At 45.0% G+C, this 26884-nt stretch overlaps 1 protein-coding gene across 1 annotated transcript in view; it reads left to right on the top strand.

The window, feature by feature from the left end:
* LOC122941949 (zinc finger protein 271-like) overlaps positions 1-26103 on the top strand; it is a 44522-nt gene extending 18419 nt beyond the window's left edge. The window contains exons 6-8 of the mRNA XM_044299445.1: positions 17226-17320; positions 17686-17788; positions 24885-26103. Of these exons, the coding sequence (XP_044155380.1) occupies positions 17226-17320; positions 17686-17788; positions 24885-25987 (1301 nt within the window). The 3' untranslated portion in view covers positions 25988-26103. The remainder of the gene's footprint in view (positions 1-17225; positions 17321-17685; positions 17789-24884) is intronic.
* The last annotated feature ends 781 nt before the right edge of the window (positions 26104-26884 follow it).

Genomic DNA, 26884 nt, shown 5'->3' with positions numbered 1-26884 from the left:
CAACAGAGGGTTGTAGTCAATGGAGTATATTCAGACCATGGTCTTGTTACCAGTGGGGTACCTCAGGGATCTGTTCTGGGACCCATATTGTTTAATATCTTTATCAGCGAAATTGCAGAAGGCCTCAATGGTAAGGTGTGTCTTTTTGCTGATGATACAAAGATTTGTAACAGGGTTGATGTTCCTGGAGGGATACACCAAATGGAAAAGGATTTAGGAAAACTAGAGGAATGGTCAAAAATCTGGCAACTAAAATTTAATGTTGATAAGTGCAAGATAATGCACGTGGGGTGTAAAAACCCAAGAGCAGAATATAAAATCAGTGATACAGTCCTAACCTCAGTATCTGAGGAAAGGGATTTAGGGGTCATTATTTCAGAAGACTTAAAGGTAGGCAGACAATGTCACAGAGCAGCAGGAAATGCTAGCAGAATGCTTGGGTGTATAGGGAGAGGAATTACCAGTAGAAAGAGGGAGGCGCTCATGCAGCTCTACACAGCACTAGTGAGACCTCATTTGGAGTATTGTGCAAAAGTTTTACTTTACTGAGAGAGTAGTGGGTGCATGGAATAGCCTTCCTGCAGAAATGGTAGCTGCAAATACAGTGGAGGAGTTTAAGCATGCATGGGATAGGCATAAGGCCATCCTTCATATAAGATAGGGCCAAGGGCTATTCATAGTATTCAGTATATTGGGCAGACTAGATGGGCCAAATGGTTCTTATCTGCCGACATATTCTATGGGCCAGATTTATCATTAGCTCAAGTCAGAATAATGGATTGAAAAAGTCGCAAATTTTTGCGCAATCGATTAAACTGCACAAAAATTTGCGACTTTTTTCTGCTCTGCACTATGCTCGCCAGTTTTCTGAAAGTGGGCGTGTTTTCTTATGTAAATGAACCTCTAGACAGATTTACTATTGGGACTATTTAAAAAGTCGCAAAAAAGTCGCAACTTCACTCCAGTGAGGACCATGCTTATCTTATGAGACTTTTTAATTGAACATGCGACTTTTTCATAAAAACGTGCGACTTTTGTAAAGCTGCTTACTGACGGATAAACTGCTACTGTCAAACCACATTTATTACAGTCTTAAAGGGCCGATCATAAATCTGACATTGGCTAAAACTGACTTTAGCCATATGTGAAAGTGGAGTGAGCTGTCAGAGTCGTGATAAATCTGGCCCTCTATCTTTTCTAAAATACGTGATCTCTGACCAGGGCCTGCAAATGGACCCAGAGAAACTGTCTGTTGTGCTCAAATGTTCTCATTTAACGCTTCTTGGGATTTACAAATAATATTGTGAGTTTATTCACCACCTCTTTTCTCTTGTCATACCTATTAATGCGCTAACCAAGAAACCTTAAGAACTGGACTCCTCAAGCTAAAGCCACCTTTCTAGATTTCCTGACACCACTAAGCCCTCCTTTATGGAAATGTATGCTTATTCTATATGTGTTGGGGCATTCACAAAACAGGAACAACCCTTAACTTTGGTTTCTTCTCTAAAGTATTTTTCTAGCAGAGTGAACTGATGACAGTCAAGTTGTTCCTGGAAGATTGAAGACACCTGAAGTTGCTAATCACCAAGTGACCATCTTCACAGACCAGAAACATTCACTATATTTGCAGTCCAGTCATCTATCACCACTCACAATGTGAATTTCCACTGACAGTTTGCCATGTTTCCAATTCATCTCTGCTATGAGTGCTCAATGACTCTACTATGTTACCTGACCACAGCCAGTTAGGCAATGAAAATTGACTCTATGGCTATTTTGAAGAGGCATTTTGTTCTAAGTTACCCAGATATTTATTAGATCGGTGGGGTTCCAACTGTTTCTAATTCAGACGGGGCTTAAAGGGGTTTTCCCATCTCAGACAATGGGGGCATATCGCTAGGATATGCCCCCCATTGTCTGATAGGTGTGGGTCCCACCGCTGGAACGCGCACCTACAATATGAACGGAGCGCGGAAAAGAACAGAGGGCGCACTGTGCAGCCACCCTCCATTCATTTCTATTGAGGCCGCTAAAAATAGCCAAGCCCTGGCTTGGCTATTTCCGTCTGTCCCAAAGAAATGAATAGGAGCAGGGGCCGAACATGCGCGGTGCACTCCCATTCACTTCTATGGGAGCAGCGCTTGGTGGGGGACGAACCCCAGGAAATCCAAGGTCCTCCAGCCACAGCTCTCCCCGCTCGGTTCTCGTTGTAGGTGTGGGTCCCAGCGGTGGGACCTGCACCTATCAGACAATGGGGGCATATCCTAGCGATATGCCCCCATTGTCTGAGATGGGGATCCCCCTTTAAATGGTGCTCAGGTTAATCTTGAGAGGGATAGAAATCTCAAGTCTAGGTCTCATCTGTCACTGTAAAAGACCTCATTAACCATGGATGTTAAGCTATTTTTCATGAAAAGCACTGAGGGCAGATATTTGATCTCCCAAGGTTTTAGGTCTGATGCCCTCATTAAACCCTTTCTGCAGGAATTTAAGAAGAACAGAAGTAGCTGTGTTCAGAATTAAGCAATCACATTCAAAATCATGTTAAATATGAGTCGGCATACACCTGCCATCATTTAAAGTGCCTCTGATTAACCCCAAATAAAGTTCTGCTGCTCTAGTTGGTCTTTCCTGAAATTATCTTAGTTGCATCCCGCAGCAGAAGCCATGGTCCACAGAGAGCTTCCAAAGCATCAGAGGGATCTCATTGTTAGAAGGTATCAGTCCGGAGAAGGGTACAAAAGAATTTCCAAGGCATTAGATATACCATGGAACACAGTGAAGACAGTCATCACCAAATGGAGAAAATATGGTACAACAGTGACATCATCAAGAACTGGACGTCCCTCCAAAATTGAAAACATCCAAACCAGGCTACATTTTGCAAAAACACATCTGAAGTCTTCCAAAAGCATGTGGGAAAAGGTGTTATGGTCTGATGAAGCCAAGGTTGACATTTTTGGTCATAATTCCAAAAAGATATGTTTGGCCCCAAAACAACACTGCATATCACCAGAAGAACACCATACCCACAGTGAAGCATGGTGGTGGCGGCAGCATCATGCCAAGGGGCTGTTTTTCTTAAGCTGGAACTGAGGCCTTAGTTAAGCTAGCGGGAATTATGGACAGTTCCAAATATCAGTCAATATTGGCACAAAACCTTCAGGCTTCTGCTAGAAAGCTGAACATGAAGAGGAACTTCATCTTTCAGCTGTTACGACCAGAGGATGTGGATCCTCTGTGTCAGCTGATAGAGGACTGGAATTAGTCCAATATCGCAGACTGCTGACTCTCAGAGACAGGACCCTGGTGTCTGCACCTGTTACCTTGAATGCAGCTACCTGCAGTAGTGTGAACAGAGTCCAACAAAGGCAGAATAAAGTAACAGATGGTCTTTACTGGCAGACAGTATTCAAAAAGTCACTTGACAGATACAGGCAACACAAAGTTCAGAGCAATATAGCATGCAGATATAAGCAGTCTCAGAGGCAGCGCAGGGTCTGGATCCAGGCAGACTTTACATGGGCAGATGCATAATCAGGCAGTGCAGATATAAGCAGTCTCATAGGCAGCGCAGGGACTGGATCCAGGCAGACTTACTGGAAGAGATGGACTGATGCGTTGTCAGGCAGTGCAGAGGTCTATAATCCAGGAGGTCCAATAAACAGACAGCAGGCAGATGTGTAGTCAAATGAAGCGGAGGTCAGAATCCAGGAAATCCAACGAACAGACACAGTGGAGTGCTTCAGCGGGAGTCCAGAGGTACAACAACCACGCTTGGGCACTTCATGATGAGTGAAGCTGCCTTAAATACAACTAGTCCCGCCTTTGGGTGGGGATGGTAATCAGGAACCAGCTGCCTACTCCTATAAGAAAGGGAGAGGTGCGCGCGCGCGTGCTATAGCTCATCAGATGACACCTGGCAAAGAGGACGGTATGCTGGCGGGCACCTGCGTCTCCTACAAGGTAAGCCAGTACTGGGACCCATAGTGCTGCAATGTGTAGACAGCGATCTGCCACCCTGCAGTGGAGATGCAGATCCCATACTGACAGTACCCCCCCCCCTCTTACGCCCCCTCCTCCACACGGCTGACCTGGATAGAAATTTCTTCAGCAACAGAGGGGCATGAATATTCTCTGCAGATTCCCATGACCTTTCTTCAGGCCCGTAGCCCTTCCAGTCCACCAAATAGAAGGTCTTACCTCTGATAATCCTCCTGTCTAGAATGTCCTTAACTTCAAACTCATCATCCATAGTGACAGGAGGAGGGTTCTGTGAAGTGCCTTTGCAAAACCTGTTAAAGACAGCTGGCTTAAGTAATGAAACATGAAATGAGTTGGGAATCCGCAAGGTAGCAGGTAGTTTGAGCTTGTAGGAAACAGGATTAATTTTCTTGATCACAGAAAAAGGTCCCAAGAATCGCGGAGCCAGTTTGTAAGAGGGAAGTCTGAGACGGATATTCTTAGAAGAAAGCCATACCTTGTCTCCAATGGCAAACTGAGGAGGAGGTCTGCGCCTCTTATCCGCAGACCTTTTCATCTGGTCCGCTGTTCTCCGAAGCGATACTTTAGTGTCAGACCAGACCCGAGACAGCTGCTCCACACAGGAATCTGCCGCAGGAACTCCAGAAGAAGGCCGCACAGGAAGAGGAACACTTGGATGTCGTCCATAGACCACAAAAAAATGGGGATTTACCTGTGGCTTGGTTGACTCTATTGTTATGAGCAAATTCTGCCCAGGGAAGATGCTTCACCCAGTCATCCTGATGGGCATTGGTGAAATGTCGCAGGAAGCTGACCAATATTTGGTTCATGCGTTCCACCTGGCCGTTAGTCTGTGGATGATAGGCAGAAGAGAAGTCCAAAGAGACATTCAGAGACTTACATAAAGATCTCCAGAACCGGGAGGTGAATTGTACTCCTCTATCCGAGACGATATGGAGGGGAAATCCATGAAGGCGGAAGATATGTAAAATAAATAGCTCAGCAAGACGAGGAGCAGATGGCAGACCTGGAAGCGGAATAAAGTGCGACATCTTAGAAAAACGGTCAACGACAACCCAAATGACTGTACAGCCCTCAGAGACAGGTAAATCGGTTATGAAGTCCATACTAATATGCTGCCAGGGGACCTCAGGCACCGGAAGAGGCAATAATAAACCTGCAGGTTTCAGTCTGGGAGACTTATTCTGGGCACACAAGGTACAGGAAGCCACAAAGTCTACAATATCCGCTGTTATGGATGGCCACCAGTAATGTCTGGAGATGAGATTCAAGGTCCCCCGTTGACCTGGATGGCCGGCAATCTTGGATGCATGCCCCCACTGTAAAACCTTCCTTCGTTTAGATTCCGGAACAAAGATCTTACCTGGGGGAACCTTGGACAGGTTAACTGGAGCCACTGGGACTACTTTATTTGGTTCAATGATAAACTGGGGTTAGTCTTCTGAATCTGTGGTTTCAAAGGACCTGGAGAGAGCGTCCGCTTTGATATTTTTGTCAGCGGACCGAAAATGCAATTGAAAATTAAATCGGGCAAAGAAGAGAGACCAACGGGCCTGACGAGGATTAAGTCGTTGAGCTGTCTGCAAATAGGTGAGGTTCTTATGATCGGTGTAAATTATGACTGGTAGGCTAGAACCCTCCAGAAGATATCTCCATTCCTCTAGAGCCAACTTAATTGCTAGGAGTTCCCTGTCCCCAATAGAATAGTTTTTTTCGGCAGCGGAAAATAACTTAGAAAAAAAACCACAAGGAGACATACGACCTGAGGCATTCTTCTGTGATAGGACGGCCCCGGCTCCCACAGAGGATGCGTCCACCTCCAAGAAGAACTGTTTGTTGGGTTATGGGCGTCTAAGGACTGGAGCTGAAGAAAAGGCTTGCTTGAGGGAGGAAAATGCTGTCTCAGCTTCAGGGGACCACAGTTTGGGATTGGCACCCTTCTTGGTCAGGCCAGAAATAGGAGCTGTTAGGGTAGAAAAATTACAGATGAATTGACGATAATAATTGGCAAAGCCCAGGAACCTTTGTATTGCCTTCAGGCCGGAGGGACGGGGCCAGTCGAGCACTGCTGCCACCTTTCCAGGATCCATTTTGAGACCATGATCCGAGATGATGTATCCCAGGAAGGGCAGGGACGACTTTTCAAAGACACACTTTTCCAATTTAGCGTACAGACGATTCTCTCGTAAGCGTTGTAAGACCATCTGCACATGCCTGCGATGAGTTCTGATGTCTCTGGAAAAAATAAGAATATCATCCAAATAGACAACAACACAAGAATAGAGCAGATCTCGAAAAATGTCATTGACAAACTCCTGGAAGACAGCAGGGGCATTACTGAGCCCGAAGGTATTCATAGTGGCCATCCCTGGTATTAAAAGCTGTCTTCCATTCGTCACCCTCACGAATCCGTATTAAATTATATGCCCCCCGCAAGTCCAACTTAGAGAAGATCCGAGCCCCACGCAGTCTATCAAATAATTCAGAAATTAACGGTAAAGGGTATTTATTCTTGATGGTGATCTTATTCAGGCCACGGTAGTCTATACAGGGGCGAAGAGACCCATCTTTCTTTTTCACAAAAAAGAATCCTGCCCCTGCAGGTGATGAAGACTTCCTGATGAAACCCCTCTCAAGGTTCTCCTTAATGTAATCTGCTGTTGCCTGCGATTCGGCAGGGGACAGAGGATAAACACGACCCCGAGGAGGAGAAGTCCCAGATAGTAAATCAATTGGGCAGTCATAGGGGCGATGGGGAGGTAGTGTCTCAGCCTCTTTTTTATCGAACACATCCGTAAAGGAATGATAGACCACTGGCAAGGCCTCCAGATTTTTAGGGGGGATATAGAGACCCTTCGTTGAATGGAACATAAGCACTTGCCTTGGCACAGCTGTCCCCATTGAAGAACCTCTCCAGAGCTCCACTCGATTACTGGATTGTGCATCCTAAGCCAGGGCAACCCCAGCAAAAGAGAATGGGACAGTTCAGGGAGCACATATAGAGAAATCTTTTCAACGTGTAACCACCCTACCTGCAGTTCCAACGGCTCAGTGATGAACCGGACTGGATCCGTCAGTACTTGTCCACTGACGGCAGTCACCAGCAGGGGATTTTGAAGCAGGCGTACAGGAATGTGGTATTGACTCACCATAGCTTGGTGTATGAAGTTCCCCGCAGACCCGGAATCCAAGGAAGCAGATATGGAGACCTTGATGCCCCCAAGAACCAGAGTCACAGGAATTTGGAGAGTGGAGCAGTTTTCGCCTAGAGCCGCCTCTCCCAAAGACCCTAAGCATTGGAGTTTCCCGACTTCTGGGGACAGTTGCGGACACGGTGACCCGAACCACCACAGTAGAGGCAGAGTCCAGAAGACATGCGAAGACGACGTTCCTCATCCGAGAGCCGAGTGGAATTCACCTGCATGGGTTCAGGATCCGAAAAGGAGGTGCGTAATGGAGGTTGAGACATATTAGACTTAAACAGTTGTTGTGTGTGGAAGTCTTTTCTCTTGACGGGCCTCCCGAGCTCGCTCCGAAAACCGTATGTCGATTTTAATAGCCAGAGAGATCAGAGCCTCAAGGGAGGTAGGCACATCACGACCTGCAAGTTCATCCTTAATACGTCCAGACAACCCTTCCCAAAAGGCCGCCACCAAAGCCTCCTCATTCCACAAAACTTCAGACGCTAAGGTGCGGAACTGAATGGCGTATTGGCCCACCGACCAGCTTCCTTGACGGACGTGCAGCAGAGAGGAAGCCGCAGAAGAAGCTCGACCTGGCTCCTCAAACACCTTCTTAAAAGAGCCCATGAATAGTGCCACATTATTGGTGATAGGACCAGATCTCTCCCATATTGGATTTGCCCAGGCCAGAGCCTCACCCTCGAGATGAGAGATAATGAACGCCACTTTGGCGCGGTCTGATTGAAAGTGATGAGGAAGCAGTTCAAAGTGAATTGTACACTGGTTAAGAAACCCACGACAGGCTTTCGGGTTGCCGCTGTAACGGGGCGGAGCAGATAAACGTGGTCCGGAAACGCTTGGCAGTGCTGCAGCCGCAACAGGGACAGCAGGAGCAGTAGGAGCCTGTGCAGACTGTGCTGTAGCAAGGGAGTCCAGGCGAGCAGCTACATGCTGCAAGTAATTTATCACCTGTTTCTGGGTGGTACGCTGTTGTTCAAGTTCATGTAGTACTTCAGACATTCCTGGTTTAGAGCCAGCGGGATCCATGGCCCAAGCGTACTGTTACAACAAGAGGATGTGGATCCTCTGTCAGCTGATAGAGGACTGGAATTAGTCCAATATCGCAGACTGCTGACTCTCAGAGACAGGACCCTGCTGTCTGCACCTGTTACCTTGAATGCAGCTACCTGCAGTAGTGTGAACAGAGTCCAACAAAGGCAGAATAAAGGAACAGATGGTCTTTACTGGCAGACAGTATTCAAAAAGTCACTTGACAGATACAGGCAACACAAAGTTCAGAGCAATATAGCATGCAGATATAAGCAGTCTCAGAGGCAGCGCAGGGTCTGGATCCAGGCAGACTTTACATGGGCAGATGCATAATCAGGCAGTGCAGATATAAGCAGTCTCATAGGCAGCGCAGGGACTGGATCCAGGCAGACTTACTGGAAGAGATGGACTGATGCGTTGTCAGGCAGTGCAGAGGTCTATAATCCAGGAGGTCCAATAAACAGACAGCAGGCAGATGCGTAGTCAAATGAAGCGGAGGTCAGAATCCAGGAAATCCAACAAACAGACACAGTGGAGTGCTTCAGCGGGAGTCCAGAGGTACAACAACCACGCTTGGGCACTTCATGATGAGTGAAGCTGCCTTAAATACAACTAGTCCCGCCTTCGGGTGGGGATGGTAATCAGGAACCAGCTGCCTACTCCTATAAGAAAGGGAGAGGTGCGCGCGCGCGTGCTATAGCTCATCAGATGACACCTGGCAAAGAGGACGGATGCGACGGTATGCTGGCGGGCACCTGCGTCTCCTACAAGGTAAGCCAGTACTGGGACCCATAGTGCTGCAATGTGTAGACAGCGATCTGCCACCCTGCAGTGGAGATGCAGATCCCATACTGACATCAGCATGACAACGACCCAAAGCATACATCCAAATCTACAAAGGAATGGCTTCATCAGAAGAAGATTAGAGTTTGAAATGGCCCAGCCAGAGCACAGACCTGAATCCGATTAAAAATCTGTGGGGTGATCTGAAGAGGGCTGTGCCCAGGAGATGCCCTCGCAATCTGACAGATTTGGGGGGTTTTTGCAAAGAAGAGTGGGCAAATCTTGCCAAGTCCAAATGTGCCATGCTGATAGACTCATACCCCAAAAGACTGAGTGCTGTGATAAAATCAAAAGGTGCTTTAACAAAGTATTAGTTTAAGGGTGTGCACACTTATGTAACCATATTATTTTTATATTTTTTCTTCCCTCTACCTAAAAGATTTCAGTTTATTTTTCAATTGAGTGGTACAGTTTATAGGTCACATTAAAGGTGGAAAAAGTTCTGAAATGATTTATCTTTGTTTCATTTTTTTACTTCACAGAAACCTGACATTTTAACAGGGGTGTGTAGACTTTTCATATCCACTGTATATGCTGGATGAAAGCTCCAAGGTTGTCCCAGCGCATCTTTCCCTGAGTTCTTGTCCCTCTGGTCTAGAGAATTTCTTCTGGATGAAAATAAATCTATTTCCAGGGTTCACCATTTCTGAGTCAGGGTCTGGTAAACCATCTGGTTGAGACTCCATGCAACTGGATCAGCCCGTCTCCTGTTCAATATGTCTACCTTTATGTTGTCCAGACCTTTATATGGACTCCAGATAGAGACATCACATTTACTTCTCCCGAGCAGAGAATTGTGTTTGTCAGGAATTGAAGTTGCTCCATGATCCTCCCTAATGATTTATATGTGATACTACAGTAATGTTGTGTATATTGTACAGTGCAGAGCTGTGTGTATAATGTACAGTACAGAGCTGTGTGTATAATGTACAGTGCAGAGCTGTGTGTGTATAATGTACAGTGCAGAGCTGTGTGTATAATGTACAGTGCAGAGCTGTGTGTGTATAATGTACAGTGCAGAGCTGTGTGTATAATGTACAGTGCAGAGCTGTGTGTGTATAATGTACAGTGCAGAGCTGTGTGTATAATGTACAGTGCAGAGCTGTGTGTGTATAATGTACAGTACAGAGCTGTGTGTGTATAATGTACGGTGCAGAGCTGTGTGTATAATGTACAGTGCAGAGCTGTGTATAATGTACAGTGCAGAGCTGTGTGTATAATGTACAGTGCAGAGCTGTGTGTATAATGTACAGTGCAGAGCTGTGTGTGTATAATGTACAGTGCAGAGCTGTGTATAATATACAGTGCAGAGCTGTGTGTATAATGTACAGTGCAGAGCTGTGTGTGTGTGTATAATGTACAGTGCAGAGCTGTGTGTATAATGTACAGTGCAGAGCTGTGTATAATGTACAATGCAGAGCTGTGTGTGTGTGTATAATGTACAGTGCAGAGCTGTGTGTATAATGTACAGTACAGAGCTGTGTGTATAATGTACAGTGCAGAGCTGTGTGTGTATAATGTACAGTGCAGAGCTGTGTGTGTATAATGTACAGTGCAGAGCTGTGTGTATAATGTACAGTGCAGAGCTGTGTGTGTATAATGTACAGTACAGAGCTGTGTGTGTATAATGTACGGTGCAGAGCTGTGTGTATAATGTACAGTGCAGAGCTGTGTATAATGTACAGTGCAGAGCTGTGTGTGTGTGTATAATGTACAGTGCAGAGCTGTGTGTATAATGTACAGTGCAGAGCTGTGTATAATGTACAATGCAGAGCTGTGTGTGTGTGTATAATGTACAGTGCAGAGCTGTGTGTATAATGTACAGTGCAGAGCTGTGTGTATAATGTACAGTGCAGAGCTGTGTGTATATAATGTACGGTGCAGAGCTGTGTGTGTAATGTACAGTGCACAGCTGTGTGTATAATGTACAGTGCAGAGCTGTGTGTGTATAATGTACAGTGCAGAGCTGTGTGTGTATAATGTACAGTGAACAGCTGTGTGTATAATGTACAGTGCACAGCTGTGTGTATAATGTACAGTGCAGAGCTGTGTGTGTATAACGTACAGTACATAGCTGGGTGTGTATAATATACAGTGCATAGCTGTGTGTATAATGTACAGTGCAGAGCTGTGTGTATAATGTACAGCGCAGAGCTGTGTGTATAATGTATGGTGCAGAGCTGTGTGTATAATGTACGGTGCAGAGCTGTGTGTGTATAATGTACAGTGCAGAGCTGTGTGTGTATAATGTACAGCGCAGAGCTGTGTGTGTATAATGTACAGTGCAGAGCTGTGTGTGTATAATGTACAGTGCAGAGCTGTGTGTGTATAATGTACAGTGCAGAGCTGTGTGTGTATAATGTACAGTGCAGAGCTGTGTGTATAATGTACAGTGCAGAGCTGTGTGTGTATAATGTACAGTACAGAGCTGTGTGTGTATAATGTACGGTGCAGAGCTGTGTGTATAATGTACAGTGCAGAGCTGTGTATAATGTACAGTGCAGAGCTGTGTGTGTGTGTATAATGTACAGTGCAGAGCTGTGTGTATAATGTACAGTGCAGAGCTGTGTATAATGTACAATGCAGAGCTGTGTGTATAATGTACAGTGCAGAGCTGTGTATAATGTACAATGCAGAGCTGTGTGTATAATGTACAGTGCAGAGCTGTGTGTGTATAATGTACAGAGCAGAGATGTGTGTGTATAATGTACAGTGCAGAGCTGTGTGTATAATGTACGGTGCAGAGCTGTGTGTGTATAATGTACAGTGCAGAGCTGTGTGTGTATAATGTACAGTGCAGAGCTTTGTGTATAATGTACAGTGCAGAGCTGTGTGTATAATGTACGGTGCAGAGCTGTGTGTATAATGTACAGTGCAGAGCTGTGTGTATAATGTACAGTGCAGAGCTGTGTGTATAATGTACAGTGCAGAGCTGTGTATAATGTACAGTGCAGAGCAGTGTGTGTATAATGTACAGTGCAGAGCTCTGTGTATAATGTACAGTGCAGAGCTGTGTGTGTATAGTGTACAGTGCAGAGCTGTGTGTGTATAATGTACAGTGCAGAGCTGTGTGTGTATAATGTACAGAGCAGAGCTGTGTGTATAATGTACAGTGCAGAGCTGTGTGTATAATGTACAGTGCAGAGCTTTGTGTATAATGTACAGTGCAGAGCTGTGTGTATAATGTACAGTGCAGAGCTGTGTGTATAATGTACAGTGCAGAACTGTGTGTGTATAATGTACAGCGCAGAGCTGTGTGTATAATGTACAGTGCAGTGTGTATAATGTACAGTGCAGAGCTGTGTGTATAATGTACAGCTGCAGAGCTGGTGTATAATGTACAGTGCAGAGCTTGTGTATAATGTACAGGTGCAGAGCTGTGGTGTATAATGTTACGGGCAGAGCTGGTGTGTATAATGTACAGTGCAGAGCTGTGTGTGTATAATGTACAGTGCAGAGCTGTGTGGATAATGTACAGTGCAGAGCTATGTGTTGTATAATGTACAGTGCAGAGCGTGTGTGTATAATGTACAGTGCAGAGCTGGTGTGTATAATGTACGTGCAGAGCTGTTGTATAATGTACGGCAGAGCTGCTGTGTATAAGGTACAGTGCCAGAGCTGTGTGTGTATAAGGTACAGTGCAGATGCTGTGGTATAATGTTACAGTGCAGAGCTTTGTGTATAATGTACAGTGCAGAGCTGTGTGTGTATAATGATACAGTGCAGAGCTGTGTGTACTAATGTACTAGTGCAGAGCTGTGTGTATAATGTACAGTGCAGAGCTGGTGTTGGTATATGTACAGTGCAGAGCTGTGTGTTGATATACTGTACGTGCAGAGCTGTGTGTATAATGTACAGTGCAGAGCTGGTGTGTATAATGTACAGTGCAGAGCTGTTGTGTATAATTTACAGTGCAGAGCTGTGTGTGTATAATGTACAGTGCAGAGCTGTGTGTATAATGTACAGTGCAGAGCTGTGTGTGTATAATGTACGGTGCAGAGCTGGTGTGTATAATGTACGGTGCAGAGACTGTGTGTATAATGTACAGTGCAGAGCTGTGTGTAGAATGTACAGTGCCGTAGCTGTTGTATAATGTACGCTGCAGTGCTGTGTGTATAATGTACGGTGCCAGAGCTGTGTGTATAATGTACAGTGCAGAGCTATATGTGTATTAATGTACAGTGCAGAGCTGTGTGTATAATGTACAGTGCAGAGCATGTGGTGTATACTGTACAGTGTAGAGCTGTATGTGTATAATGTACAATGCAGAGCTGTGTGTATAATTCACAGTGCAGAGCTATGTGGTGTCTAATGTACATGCAGAGCTGTGTGTATACTGTACAGTGCAGAGCTGTGTGTATAATGTACAGTGCAGAGCTCTGTTGTATATGTACAGTGCAGAGCTGTGTGTGTATAGTGTACAGTGCAGCGCTGTGTGTATAATGTACAGTGCAGAGCTATGTGTGGTATAATGTACAGTCAGAGCTGTGTGTATAATGTACAGTGCAGCAGCTGTGTGTATAATGTACAGTGCACGAGCTGTGTTGTATAATGTACAGTGCAGAGCTGTGTGTGTATAATGTACAGTGCAGAGTCGTGTGTATAATGTACAGTGCAGTGCTGTGTGTGTATAATGTACAGTGCAGAGCTGTGTGTATAATGTACAGTGCAGAGCTGTGTGTATAATGTACAGTGCAGAGCTGCGTGTGTATAATGTACAGTGCAGAGCTGTGTGTGTATAATGTACAGTGCAGAGCTGGTGTGTATAATGTACAGTGCAGAGCTGTGTGTGTATAATGTACAGTGCAGAGCTGTGTGTGTATAATGTACAGTGCAGAGCTGTGTGTGTATAATGTACAGTGCAGAGCTGTGTGTATAATGTACGGTGCAGAGCTGTGTGTGTATAATGTACGGTGCAGAGCTGTGTGTATAATGTACAGTGCAGAGCTGTGTGTATAATGTACAGTGCAGAGCTGTGTGTATAATGTACAGTGCAGAGCTGTGTGTGTATAATGTACAGTGCAGAGCTGTGTGTATAATGTACAGTGCAGAGCTAGTGTGTATAATGTACAGTGCAGAGCTGTGTGTGTATAATGTACAGTGCAGAGCTATGTGTGTATAATGTACAGTGTAGAGCTGTATGTGTATAATGTACAATGCAGAGCTGTGTATAATCTACAGTGCAGAGCTATGTGTGTATAATGTACAATGCAGAGCTGTGTGTATAATGTACAGTGCAGAGCTGTGTGTATAATGTACAGTGCAGAGCTGTGTGTATAATGTACAGTGCAGAGCTGTGTGTGTATAGTGTACAGTGCAGAGCTGTGTGTATAATGTACAGTGCAGAGCTATGTGTGTATAATGTACAGTGCAGAGCTGTGTGTGTATAATGTACAGTGAACAGCTGTGTGTATAATGTACAGTGCACAGCTGTGTGTATAATGTACAGTGCAGAGCTGTGTGTGTATAATGTACAGTGCAGAGCTGTGTGTGTATAATGTACAGTGATGAGCTGTGTGTATAATGTACAGTGCAGAGCTGTGTGTGTATAATGTACAGTGCAGAGCTGTGTGTGTATAATGTACAGTGCAGAGCTGTGTGTGCATAATGTACAGTGCAGAGCTGTGTGTATAATGTACAGTGTAGAGCTGTGTGTATAATGTACAGTGCAGAGCTGTGTGTATAATGTACAGCGCAGAGCTGTGTGTATAATGTATGGTGCAGAGCTGTGTGTATAATGTACGGTGCAGAGCTGTGTGTATAATGTACGGTGCAGAGCTGTGTGTGTATAATGTACAGTGCAGAGCTGTGTGTGTATAATGTACAGTGCAGAGCTGTGTGTGTATAATGTACAGTGCAGAGCTGTGTGTGTATAATGTACAGTGCAGAGCTGTGTGTGTATAATGTACAGTGCAGAGCTGTGTGTATAATGTACAGTGCAGAGCTGTGTGTATAATGTACGGTGCAGAGCTGTGTGTGTATAATGTACAGTGCAGAGCTGTGTGTGTATAATGTACAGTGATGAGCTGTGTGTATAATGTACAGTGCAGAGCTGTGTGTGTATAATGTACAGTGCAGAGCTGTGTGTGTATAATGTACAGTGCAGAGCTGTGTGTGTATAATGTACAGTGCAGAGCTGTGTGTGCATAATGTACAGTGCAGAGCTGTGTGTATAATGTACAGTGTAGAGCTGTGTGTATAATGTACAGTGCAGAGCTGTGTGTATAATGTACAGTGCAGAGCTGTGTGTGTATAATGCACAGTGCAGAGCTGTGTGTATAATGTACAGCGCAGAGCTGTGTGTATAATGTATGGTGCAGAGCTGTGTGTATAATGTACGGTGCAGAGCTGTGTGTGTATAATGTACAGTGCAGAGCTGTGTGTGTATAATGTACAGTGCAGAGTTGTGTGTATAATGTACGGTGCAGAGCTGTATGTATAATGTACAGTGCAGAGCTGTGTGTGTATAATGTACAGTGCAGAGCTGTGTGTATAATGTACAGTGCAGAGCTGTGTGTATAATGTACGGTGCAGAGCTGTGTGTGTATAATGTACAGTGCAGAGTTGTGTGTGTGTATAATGTACGGTGCAGAGCTGTGTGTATAATGTACAGTGCCGGCGGCACGGTGCACTAGCGGCCAGAACAGCCTGCCAGAGAAGTGCTAGTGCTAGTGTGAGAGTAACCTTACCTGCTCTTGAAGAAACACAGCCTGGAGCCTGACTCCTCCCACACATGCTCACATGGTCATGACATCATCACAGGTCCTTCTTTTACCTCCCTCAACAACACAGCCTGGAGCCTGACTCCTCCCACACATGGTCACATGGTCATGACATCATGAAAGGTCCTTTAGCCCACTATCTCCCCTTCTCCCATCCATGTAGTGTCCAGCGGTGGAGGTGGAGGTATGTGTACAGTCACCGCCATTGTCTGCCAGGATTACTGGGGCAGAGGCGTAATTAACCCTTTAATTACCAGCTCTCTTCCCTTTCCCTTTGAGGCAGACACTGTCCTCCAGCCCCTTCCTTAGTCTTTCCAGCAGTGATGGAGCAGTGGTGACCTGTATACACAGTGACCACCACCAGCTTTACTCACTGGATATAGACTGGTGGTGAGCTCCAGATCTATGACATCATCTACCAAATGAAAGCTTTATAATGACATCACTGCTGCTATCTATAATTGACTATAGTGGTAATGTGTGTGTGTGTGTGTGTGTGTGTGTAAGGGAGGGGGGGGGGGGGGGCATGCTTAGTCCTGAAGCTGCCTTTACTGGATATTCAGCATCTACACTTTATTATCTCCTCCGGTGTCTCCTCTTATTATCTCCAGTAAATGTATTTTACATGGGATTTTGTAGGATTTTACATCGTTTCATCTTCTTTCCATTCAGGTTCCTACAATATAGGATCCGCTCATTGGATATCTTCTTTATAAGATCCTTCTCCTGATTGACCCGTCAAGGATGGATAGGGACAGGAACAAGATGGCGGAGAGTATAATAAATCTCACCCTAGAGATCCTCTTCCGGCTTACTGGAGAGGTGAGAGATTCTGATGATGTCACATTACATCATCTTCTCTATGTTACTAACAGATGGACATGACTGGAGAGGTGAGGGACTCTGGAGATGTATGGAGTGATATTTATTACTGTGTCTCTTCATAACCAGGACTACACAGTAGTGAAGAAGACCTCTAGTGGGTGCTGTCAGGTCCCTGTGTCTGAAGGATGGAGAAGAACCCTGAGCCCAATCACAGGGCCTATACCTCACCCCCTGATACATGAGGAAATCAATAGAGAGAAGATCCTAGAGCTCATCAACAAGATGATTGAGCTGCTGACTGGAGAGGTGACACTGCTGGGAATGCTGGGACATTATACAGGAACGCTATGAAGGGATCTGGGTGATGACTGTATCATTGTGTTGTCAGGTTCCTATAAGGTGTCAGGATGTCACCGTCTATTTTTCCATGGAGGAGTGGGAGTATTTAGAAGGACACAAAGATCTGTACAAGGACGTCATGATGGAGGATCACCGGCCCCTCACATCACCAGGTAATAGACATGACTAAATGTACATGTCCTCTCATTATCTGTATGTAAGTAATGAATTCAGTCACTGGATGTGTTTCCTACAGTTAAGAAAGAGATAAGAACACCGGAGAGATGTCCCAGTCCTCTTCTTCCACAGGATGGTTCAGAAGAACATCACAATGTCCCACAGGATGATCAGGTAGATGGAGATAAGGTCTCATGAAATGTTCCCTATGATCTGTAGAAGGCTGTGAAGGTCTTGTGTTCAGTCTTGTTTTATCCACCAGTATTATATGTTTTATCCTTGTATAATGAGAAAGGTGGAGATGGCAGGAGTACATGGACATTACAAGTTGTCTGGATCTTCTCACAGTTTTCTAGTTATGGAGACTGCTGGTCGGAATAAGGAACCAACAGGTTGGATTTATACAAAAGATCTGAAGATATCTCCTGCTGTCATTTAATCACTGGTTGTTCTGCTAATTACTGATCTTTCTTATCACATAAAACATTCCATACGACTTCTCCAACCGCCTGATGACTTCTACAATATTTCTTTCACAGCTTCTGAATCCGGGTGAAGATCTGAACATTATATATGTTACAGAGACACATCTGAGGGGAGAGGAGCAGAGTATAGGGGACATTCCTACAGATAACCGCCCAGGTGAGTAGTAACCACTAAATAAAGCAGAGAAGACTCACAGATTCTGCTCCTTCACTGGATACCGATTCCTCATTCCACTGTCAGGTACTGGTGGCAGTTTGGGGGGCACATACTTTCTGACAGGTTCCCTTTACTAGCACACACTTTTTAGCACTACATGGAGTCCCACAGTATTGATCAGAACGTTGTAACTTCTATGATCCCTCTTTCAGCAGTAACTAGAGGATTTACTTACACTTCTGAATTTTTGGGAAATTTGGAAGAGCATTATGGCAGAGTCACTACCGGGAAAGGGTAAACAGGTGAAATAGAAGGATCCATCCCTGAGCTTTAGTACCCGTCTCAGTAAAGTTATCAGTGTCCTGGAGTAAGGAAGTAATCACAGGAAACCATCCCCAGTGGTCAGTGACAGCTTGCTGTGGTGTTATGCTCACCCACTACTACTGAAGACTTTAATCCTATCCTCCATCTTACTCCAGGGCTTTGCCCAATCTCACAAAATATCTGATGGCAGCTGTCTAATGGACCCCTTGTAGACACTTCAGGGAGCACATTGAGGATAGTCATTGTGTGACATGACAGCTGTGGGGGTTTAGCTCTTCTCCGGGGGTCATTCTTACAGGTTACTTCACCAGACACGGATATACTGTCCAAACTTTGCATTTATTGGGCAACACCAGCAACAACAAACAATAATATAAAACAAATACCTGCCCTGCTGGGCTCTAACTAAACATAGGGTAGAATCCCTGACTCACTTATAGAGTGCTGTTCAGACACAGTCATAACATGCGGCTTTCTTAGCTAGCCCAGCAGCCTCCAGGCTGTAGCAACCGCAAGTCCCTTTGGGGGATTGTGGTCCAGCAGTTCTCCCGACTCTGACCTTGTGGCCCTTGTACCGCAGGCATCACTGTGTCCCCACGTCCAGGCCAGGTCGATAGCCTCCCATGGTTATGCAGGTGTTCACCCTCACGGGCTTGAACAAAGGGGGGGGGGGATATGTGAGACAGTGACAGGTCTCACGCAGGTTGGAGGCAAGGAAGGGGTGGATAGTGCAGTCCACGCCCCTATTCCACCACAGGTGAGACAAGCTGGAGGTAATCAGCCTGGCATAAGGCACCCCCCAGAGTGTCAGAAAGGAGAAAGTGTGTTACCTGTAGACAGAGGCCTGGAGGCTCTGTCTGTGTGGTCTTAGCCGGGCTAGGCTGAGGGACCACGAGGCTAAGGGACAGTCTGGAATTTGGGGGATGCAGTGACGCCTGCGGCACAAGGTCAGAGTCAGGAGGACTGCTGGTCCACAATCACCCAAAGAGAATTGCATTTCCTACAGCCTGGAGGCTGCTTGACTATTGGGCTGAGAAAGCCGCATGTTATGACCGTGTGTGAACGGTCCTTTAGGTGAGTCAGGTTATTATATGTTTAGTTAGAGCCCAGCCAGACAGGTGTTTATTTTGTATCATTTATGTTTGGTTTGCTGAGGTGCCAAATAAAGTGATGTTTGGACCTGAAACTTGGTGTCTGGCGACGATACTTGTGTGAATGACCCCCGGAGAAGAGCTAACCCCCTACACAGCATATCGAATTATTGTATGTACAGAACGGTTTTATATGTTTCATTAATGCTGTTTTATGTGGTGACAGAGTCCCTTTAACTTTTATTATTGCAATGAAAATGTTTTATAACTGGGTATATTATACATAAAGTGCAACCATTATTAATAATCCATTACACACAGACATTGTTCGTGAACCCAACATATTTCAGAGAATTATGGGAGTGCTCAGGGATCTGCACACGGCAGTACGTCTGACACCGACCTTTCCACACGACTGCGGCCAATCACAAATGACCACAGAGAGACAAAAGAATGAGGATAACTTATAAGATGTATTGGTTTCTGATTTAAAAAAAATAATGGAAATCTCCATCAGATTTTACAGACACAGCGGCTACATTATCAGCAGATCCAACAATCACAGTCCTGTGCAAAGTAATTGGGACATGAAAGTGAATGTCATTGATTCTCATCGAGACGCTCATTGTGTTTTCCAAGATTTTTACTTTCTGGTGTAGAGATGGACATCACTCCCTTAAATGGCTCCATAATTTTTACCTTGAAAGAAAATACTGAATAGACGATTTAGGAAATCACAAAACTCGTTGTTGTGGGGAAATTGAGTGTTTTAAAAATTGTGAAACTGCAAAAAGAGCCAAGTACAGCATAGCCTTTCTAGAAAGTGCGCTGTGGAAGAAACAGGAATATAACTCCATGAGATGATGCTGTATCAGGAGAGAAATGGCATCCCATGGATTCGATGTCCATGCCCTGTGCGCTGGAATGTGGCCGCAGGGTTAGATAACCTGTCAAGAAGCCATTTTAAACTGCCACATTAACAGGTTGTAGTGGACATATGAACATTGATTGAATTGTCAAAAAGTGGCAAAATTTTCCTGATAGATCTCACTTTGAACTGCAATTACATCAATAAAAGTCCATTTGAGGCTCACCAAGAGATCCACTTCGACCTGACGCTATCTAACAAGTCCCAAATCACCCACCCAGACTGATGTATTGGGAGTGCTTTACAATTGCTGGACCAGAGACACTCCACCTCACTGAGGACCCGATGAACAGTGAAAAATATGTGCTTGTTCTGAAACTGCTAACAACACTGCAGACGTAGGTTTTCAAGACCTCAAGACCAGGCACCCTGCCAGGCAACCCATGGAGCACGTATAGGATTGAACTGGAAACTCGAAGAATTAACTGTAGAAAACCAGTGGGTTATTATGAAGTCATGGATAAGAAACATGGATTGTGCAACAGAAAAAAATTGCAGCTGTGATGAAAGTTACATATTTGTTAAGGTTGGAAAAAGACAAAAGTCCATCAAGTCCAACCTGTAATCCTGCTATATTGATCCACAGAACAAATCCCCTGGATCAATGTCCACCTTCCTTTTAAAAAGGGGTTGGGCCAAAGGGAAAGGGTGTGTAGAACAAGATTTCTATACATTGTTAGAAGCCTCAATGTTATTTTGAATTAAAAAGTCATCTAAACCTTTTCTGAAGCCATCTCCTGTATTTGCTGTGATCAGCTCCTGCGGCTATTCCAGAGATTCACAGCTCTTACTATAAAGAAAGCTTGTCACCTCTTATGACTGAATCTTTTTTTCTCCAGGCGTAGGGAGCGGCCGCTTGTTTTTTGAGTGGGTTTAACACAGAATAGCTTCCCTCGATATTTTTTTGTATGGTCCATTTATATAATCATGTGTGATCAGGTGAATTATTAACTGCAGCACGAAAGGAATTATCTATGTGGCCATGTGTAGCTGCGAGAAATGATATGTTGGGAAGACCACACAAGAACTATGTCAAACAGACTTTAACATATGAACTTATGGAAATTCCATAAGGTGGCGCTTGTAGAAGGTCACATCTTATATGAGCTACTGCTCCTGTCCCACATAGTGAGCTACAGGGCGACCTCCAGGTGCACCTGCTGGTATGATAAGATGTGGGCAAGGTCGTTGTTCATCCCGTAGTCCTGGCGACTGACAAATAACATGGCCTCCTCAAAGGGCCTGAGAAAACGGCAAGTGTCACGCATGAGCTGCCACTGTCTAACATCGAAGTTACACATGGGAGTACTCCTGTCCGCTTGGATCATTAAGAAATTGTTTATGGCCTTTCTCTGTTCGTATAGTCGGTCCAACATATGGAGGGTGGAATTCCAATGGGTGGAAACGTCACATATCAGCCTATGTTGGGGATGCCGTTCTGCCGCTGCAGCTCAAGGAGGGTGTGCTTTGCGGTGTACGAGTGGCTAAAGTGCATGCAAAGTTTCCTGGCTATTTTTAGGATGTCTTGCAGATGGGTGGAAGACTTCAGGAACCGCTTGACAACCAGATTGAACACGTGTACCATGCAGGACGCATGGCTCAGCCTTCCTTGACGCAGTGCCGTCCACACACGTTGGCGCTGCCGTGCACTTTGGCAGGCACCGACAGGCTCAAGGACTGGCCCACCTTCTGTTCTACGTACGTCTCCCGGCTGGTACTGACTTTTTGGCAAAGAAATGACGGCTTGGGACTCTCCACCTCGGCTCGGCACAAGGTGCTGAAAGGTGCAGAGTCCACCACTTAGAAAGGGAGGTACTGCAGCACCAGCAACTTGGCCAGGAGCACATTCAGCTTCTGCGCTGTTGGATGCGTGCACGCATGACGGAATGACTGATGAGGAGCAGGAGCATCAGGACCAGCAGATGATGGGAAGGACAGACAGCTCCCTTTAGCTGAGGTGGTGGAGTCTTGACTGCCTGAAATTGGGTGTGTGCCACTGGTTGATGCAGTGGTTGCTGCTGCAGGCCGTACCACCACATTGGAGCCACGGTTCTCCCAGGCCACTTTATGGTGACGCTGCATATGTTGACGCAGGGCCGTGGTGCCAGCATTGGCACCCTCGCCAAGCTTCACCTTCTGCCCACATATTCTACAAATGTCCATGTTCACCTCCTCCGGCGGCTTAACAAAAAACTGCCACACCGCCGAGTAGGTGACTTTACCCCTAACACTCCGCACTGACTGACTGCTACTGCTTTCGTGAACCCCTGCACCACTACTTTCTGGGCAGGTAGTGGGTGGTCTACCCCGGGCACGTTTGACTCGCGACCTCCCACTGCTGCCACCCTGCTGACTCCTGGCCATGCTAGCAACTTGCTGGCTCCACTGCTGCCTCACGGGCAAGCTGCCATTCTCTTCTCCCGATGATGATGAAGTCCCTAATTACCCCGGCTCCCAAGTGCGATCAGCTACATCATCATCATCATCAAGTACGGTCTGCACGTCACTGATGTCCTCCTCAATGGTCTCTGGGTCAGGAGCCTGACTGCTCGCAACACCAGCTCCCACGCCACTCTCCTCATCACTACTTGCCCACCTACCGGAGGAAGCGGCGGATGTCTCCTCCACATCTTGGCTGGCCAGTAGCTGCTGACTGACCTCTAGTAGCTCGTCCTCGCTGTATAGTGGAGCTGAGCCCACAGCATATAATACTTGTCTGGCTGAGGGAACAGAAAAGGACAGGGAGGCAGGTTGAGGACAGGTGAGGGCACAGGGCCTGCTCCCTGGGCCATGCCAACTAAAGGTTGTGTCTGGCGAACTCACCGACTCTTGGCTGGTGGTGTCTGATGTCACTTAGGACAAAGTAGATAACCGAGTCAACCATTCAAGAACTGCTGGGTTGCTGGTCAAGACACCACCGCTAGATGAAACTGGGAGCTCAATCCTCTCGCTGTGACTTCTGCTGCCAAGTCCCCTTACTCTGCTGCGACCTGTGCCTGCGCCAGAAACATTAAGGCCTCTCCCCTGTGCAGGGCCTGGCACTTCTCTGTCTGACATACTGTTAGATCAAATAAATAAAAAGGAAATTAAAACACCCCAAAAAAGTCTGTAATTTTCTAACTTCACCACACAATGCCCCCCCCCCCCCCCCCCCCCACTAATACATGGCAAAAAAGGCTTAAGAACATATAAATGCTCTTCTGAACGGCAAATAGGCCCTTACTTTTTTCCAATTATACACTCCACAAAAGGCTTTAGAACATATTATTGGACAGCTGAACGGCAAATAATATATATTTTTTTGCCACTAATACACGCCAAAAAGGGCTTTAGAACGTATAACTGCACCACTGAATGGCAAGTAATATATATTTTTTTTGCCACTAATACATGCCGAAAAGGGCTGTAATTTTCTCACTTCACCACACAACAGCTAATAAGCCCCTTTTTCCCACTAATACAAGCAAAAAAATGCTTTAGAACATATATCTGCACTGCACAAATGCAAATAAGACAGGCATATTTTCTTCTAATAAACCCTGTATCCTTTCCCTGAACTTCTAAACAGCAAAATAAAAGTTTTAAAGTATTTTCTAGCACTGTCCCTAGGTCCCACTGACATCTCTCCCTGCACTTAGTACACTGGAAAATGGCAGAACCCAAGATGGCTGAGGCTATTTATAGGGCTGTGAAATCACAGGGCTGGCTGGCTGCTGATTGGCTGCATGCGTGGCATTGTGGGTGGTCCCTTGTTCCCAAAGTTCCTTGCTCCATAGAACTCCAGAACTCCCATAGAAATGAATGGTGCGACCGCACGCATGTGCAATCGGCCGCAGGGGTTATGGGGCCTCCGTTCTCGTGATCTAGTAGGAATCCCAGTGGTAGAATCCCCACCAATCTAATAGTTATCACCTATCCTGTGGATAGGGGATAACTTGTACCTATCGGAATACCCCTTAGATGCTTTCTTTTTGTCACTTATTGCTCCCTTTACATTTTTATTTATACATATGATTTTTTTCTTGTTCCAATAAGATATGTACCTCTTACAATCAGGATGTAGAATGTTTTTAGAAATATCCAATTTTTAGGCTACATTTGTATTTTTGAGGACAATGTCCCAGTTAATGACACTAATGGCCTCTGTTAGCTGGTCATATTTAGCTTTTTGGAAGTTTGGTGTATTTGTACCCACCTGAAGAAATGTATGTGGCTCATAAAAGTATTCTGATTGCTAAGAAGTGTTTGCTTACTGAGTGGCTCTTAGCTGCACTCCATATTTATGTAAAATATCTGAAGCTGATAATCCATTGTTACATTTGCTCCAAAGTTGTGACTTCTTTGTACAGGACCATATGGATCCTTTCCTCTGCCCTGATCTGTGCTAAATGTATGTAGATGCCAGTGTGTGAGAACGGACCCCACTTAATAACACTGACTCACAGGTCCCGTCTTGAGTCTTCAATGATTATTTCACTAGAAAACAGTGGTGGTAGACACATTGAAACGTGAAACTATAAAGATGCTGGCTTCAACACAACTGTGGAAAAATATATGGGACAGCTTGATGACACAGCATCATGATCTACTGGTTCTGGCTACTGGTCTGCTTTCCCACCCGGATCAGGTGTTGAATTTTGTTCCATGCCTTGTAATTTGTGCAGACTTTTTATATAGAAATGTTATAAAATATCAATATAATGTTAAGGTTAGATTATCTAAAAATAATAAAAATCTGTTTTATTCTTGGCAGAGAGGAGCACAGAGGATACATATGAAAAGCATGTCACCATCTCAGATGTATTCTCGGCCTTTAACAGTAAAGATCTATCATCTGATTTTTTGGATCGGTACCAATCTTTTGATTCATCACAGACTGTTAAGCAAAATGAAAGTCACAGAAGGAGTGAACATCAAACACATTACACAGGGGAGAACACTTTTTCATGTTTACAATGTGGACAATGTTTTAACAAAAAGTCAAATCTTGTTGCTCATGAAAGAAATCACACAGGAGAGAAGCTGTATTCATGTTTAGAATGTGGAAAACAGTTTAACCATAAATCAAACCTTGTTAAACATGAGAAATTTCACACAGGGGAAAAGCCATATTTATGTTCAGAATGTGGGAAACGTTTTGTCTATAAATCAGATCTTATTACACATCTGAGAATTCACACAGGGGAGAAGCCATATTCATGTTCAGAATGTGAAAAACACTTTAACCGCAAAGCACATCTTGTTATACATGAGAGAATTCACACAAGGGAGAAGTCATTTTCATGCCCAGAATGTAGGAAATGTTTTATAGATAAATCAGCTCTTGTTACACATCAGAGAATTCACACAGGGGAGAAGCCATTTTCCTGCTTAGAATGTGGAAAATGTTTTAGCGATAAGTCAGCTCTTTTAAGACATAAGAAAATTCACACAGGAAAGAAGCCTTTTTCATGTTCAGATTGTGGAAAATCTTTCTACCAGAAGACAAATCTTGTTGCACATCAAAGAAGTCACACAGGGGAGAAGCCATTTTCATGTTCAGAATGTGGAAAATCTTTCAACCGCAAATCAAGTCTTGTTACGCATCACAGAATTCACACAGGGGAAAAGCCATTTTCATGTTCAGAATGTGGGAAAGCTTTCAACCAGAAAGGAGATCTTGTTAAACATCAGAGAGTTCACACAGGGGAGAAGCCATTTTCATGTTCAGAATGCAGTAAATGTTTTAACCATAAATTTGATTTTGATAAACATCAGATAATTCACACAGGGGAGAAGCCATTTTCATGCCCAGATTATGAGAGCCATTCTGATGTGCAATATATGGGAAGTGTTTTAGCCAATAGTCAGTTCTAGTTGGCTATTAAACAATTTAGAAAAATATTTTATGTCCACAATGTGGGAAATGTTTTATCCATACATCACATCTACTTAAATATTAAAGGGGTTATGTGAGCCTGGAAATGACCCCCCCCCCCCCCCCCCCATATGCCCAGGCCCTCACACTGACTCTACTTACCTGGCGCCCAGCGTTGCTCCTGGTCCCAGCATGGATGGCACCGCTTCTCCCCATGCGCGGATGAAAACATCCAGTGTTGGGGGCAGTTAATGGCAGGCGGTGATGGGGATGACGCTAGGGAGGTTCATCCCTGTCACTGCCTGCCATTGGCTAGCCCCCCCCCCCCCCCGATACTGGATGAAGCAGCGGCCGTGCAGGGAGCAAGGTAGGTAGAATCAGTGTGAGGGGCCCGGGCATGCGGGGGCATTTCCAGGCTCGGATAACCCCATTAACCCCTTAAGGAACAAGACAGATTTTGTAAATCTGATATGTCTGAATATATCAGGAGATGATTCTGTAACTGTTTTGTACATCTACAGTAAGTAATCCTTATTTTTTTTACATTGGGTAACATAGTTTTTTAAGGCTGACAAAAAACCCTCCATCTATCCAGTTCAGCCTGTTATCCTGCAAACTTAAACGAGAAAAAGCAAAAAAAACTTGGGGTAGAAGCCAATTTTCCTTATCTTAGGGGAACAATTCCTTCCCGATTCCAATCAATCAGAATACTCCCTGGATCAATGACCCATCTCTAGTAACTATATTATTACACTCCAGAAATATATCCAGGCCCCTCTTGAACTATTTTAGTGAGTTCACCATCATCACCTCCTCTGCCAGAGCGTTCCATAGTCTCACTGCTCTTACAGTAAAGAATCTCCTATTTTTGTGTAGAATCCTTCTTTTCTCTAGAC

Source organism: Bufo gargarizans, chromosome 6, assembly GCF_014858855.1.
Source record: "Bufo gargarizans isolate SCDJY-AF-19 chromosome 6, ASM1485885v1, whole genome shotgun sequence".
In the NCBI taxonomy this organism is placed as follows: Eukaryota; Metazoa; Chordata; class Amphibia; order Anura; family Bufonidae; genus Bufo; species Bufo gargarizans.
The sequence above is the reverse complement of the archived record's forward strand: the minus strand, read 5'-3'. Positions and strand labels throughout refer to the sequence as shown.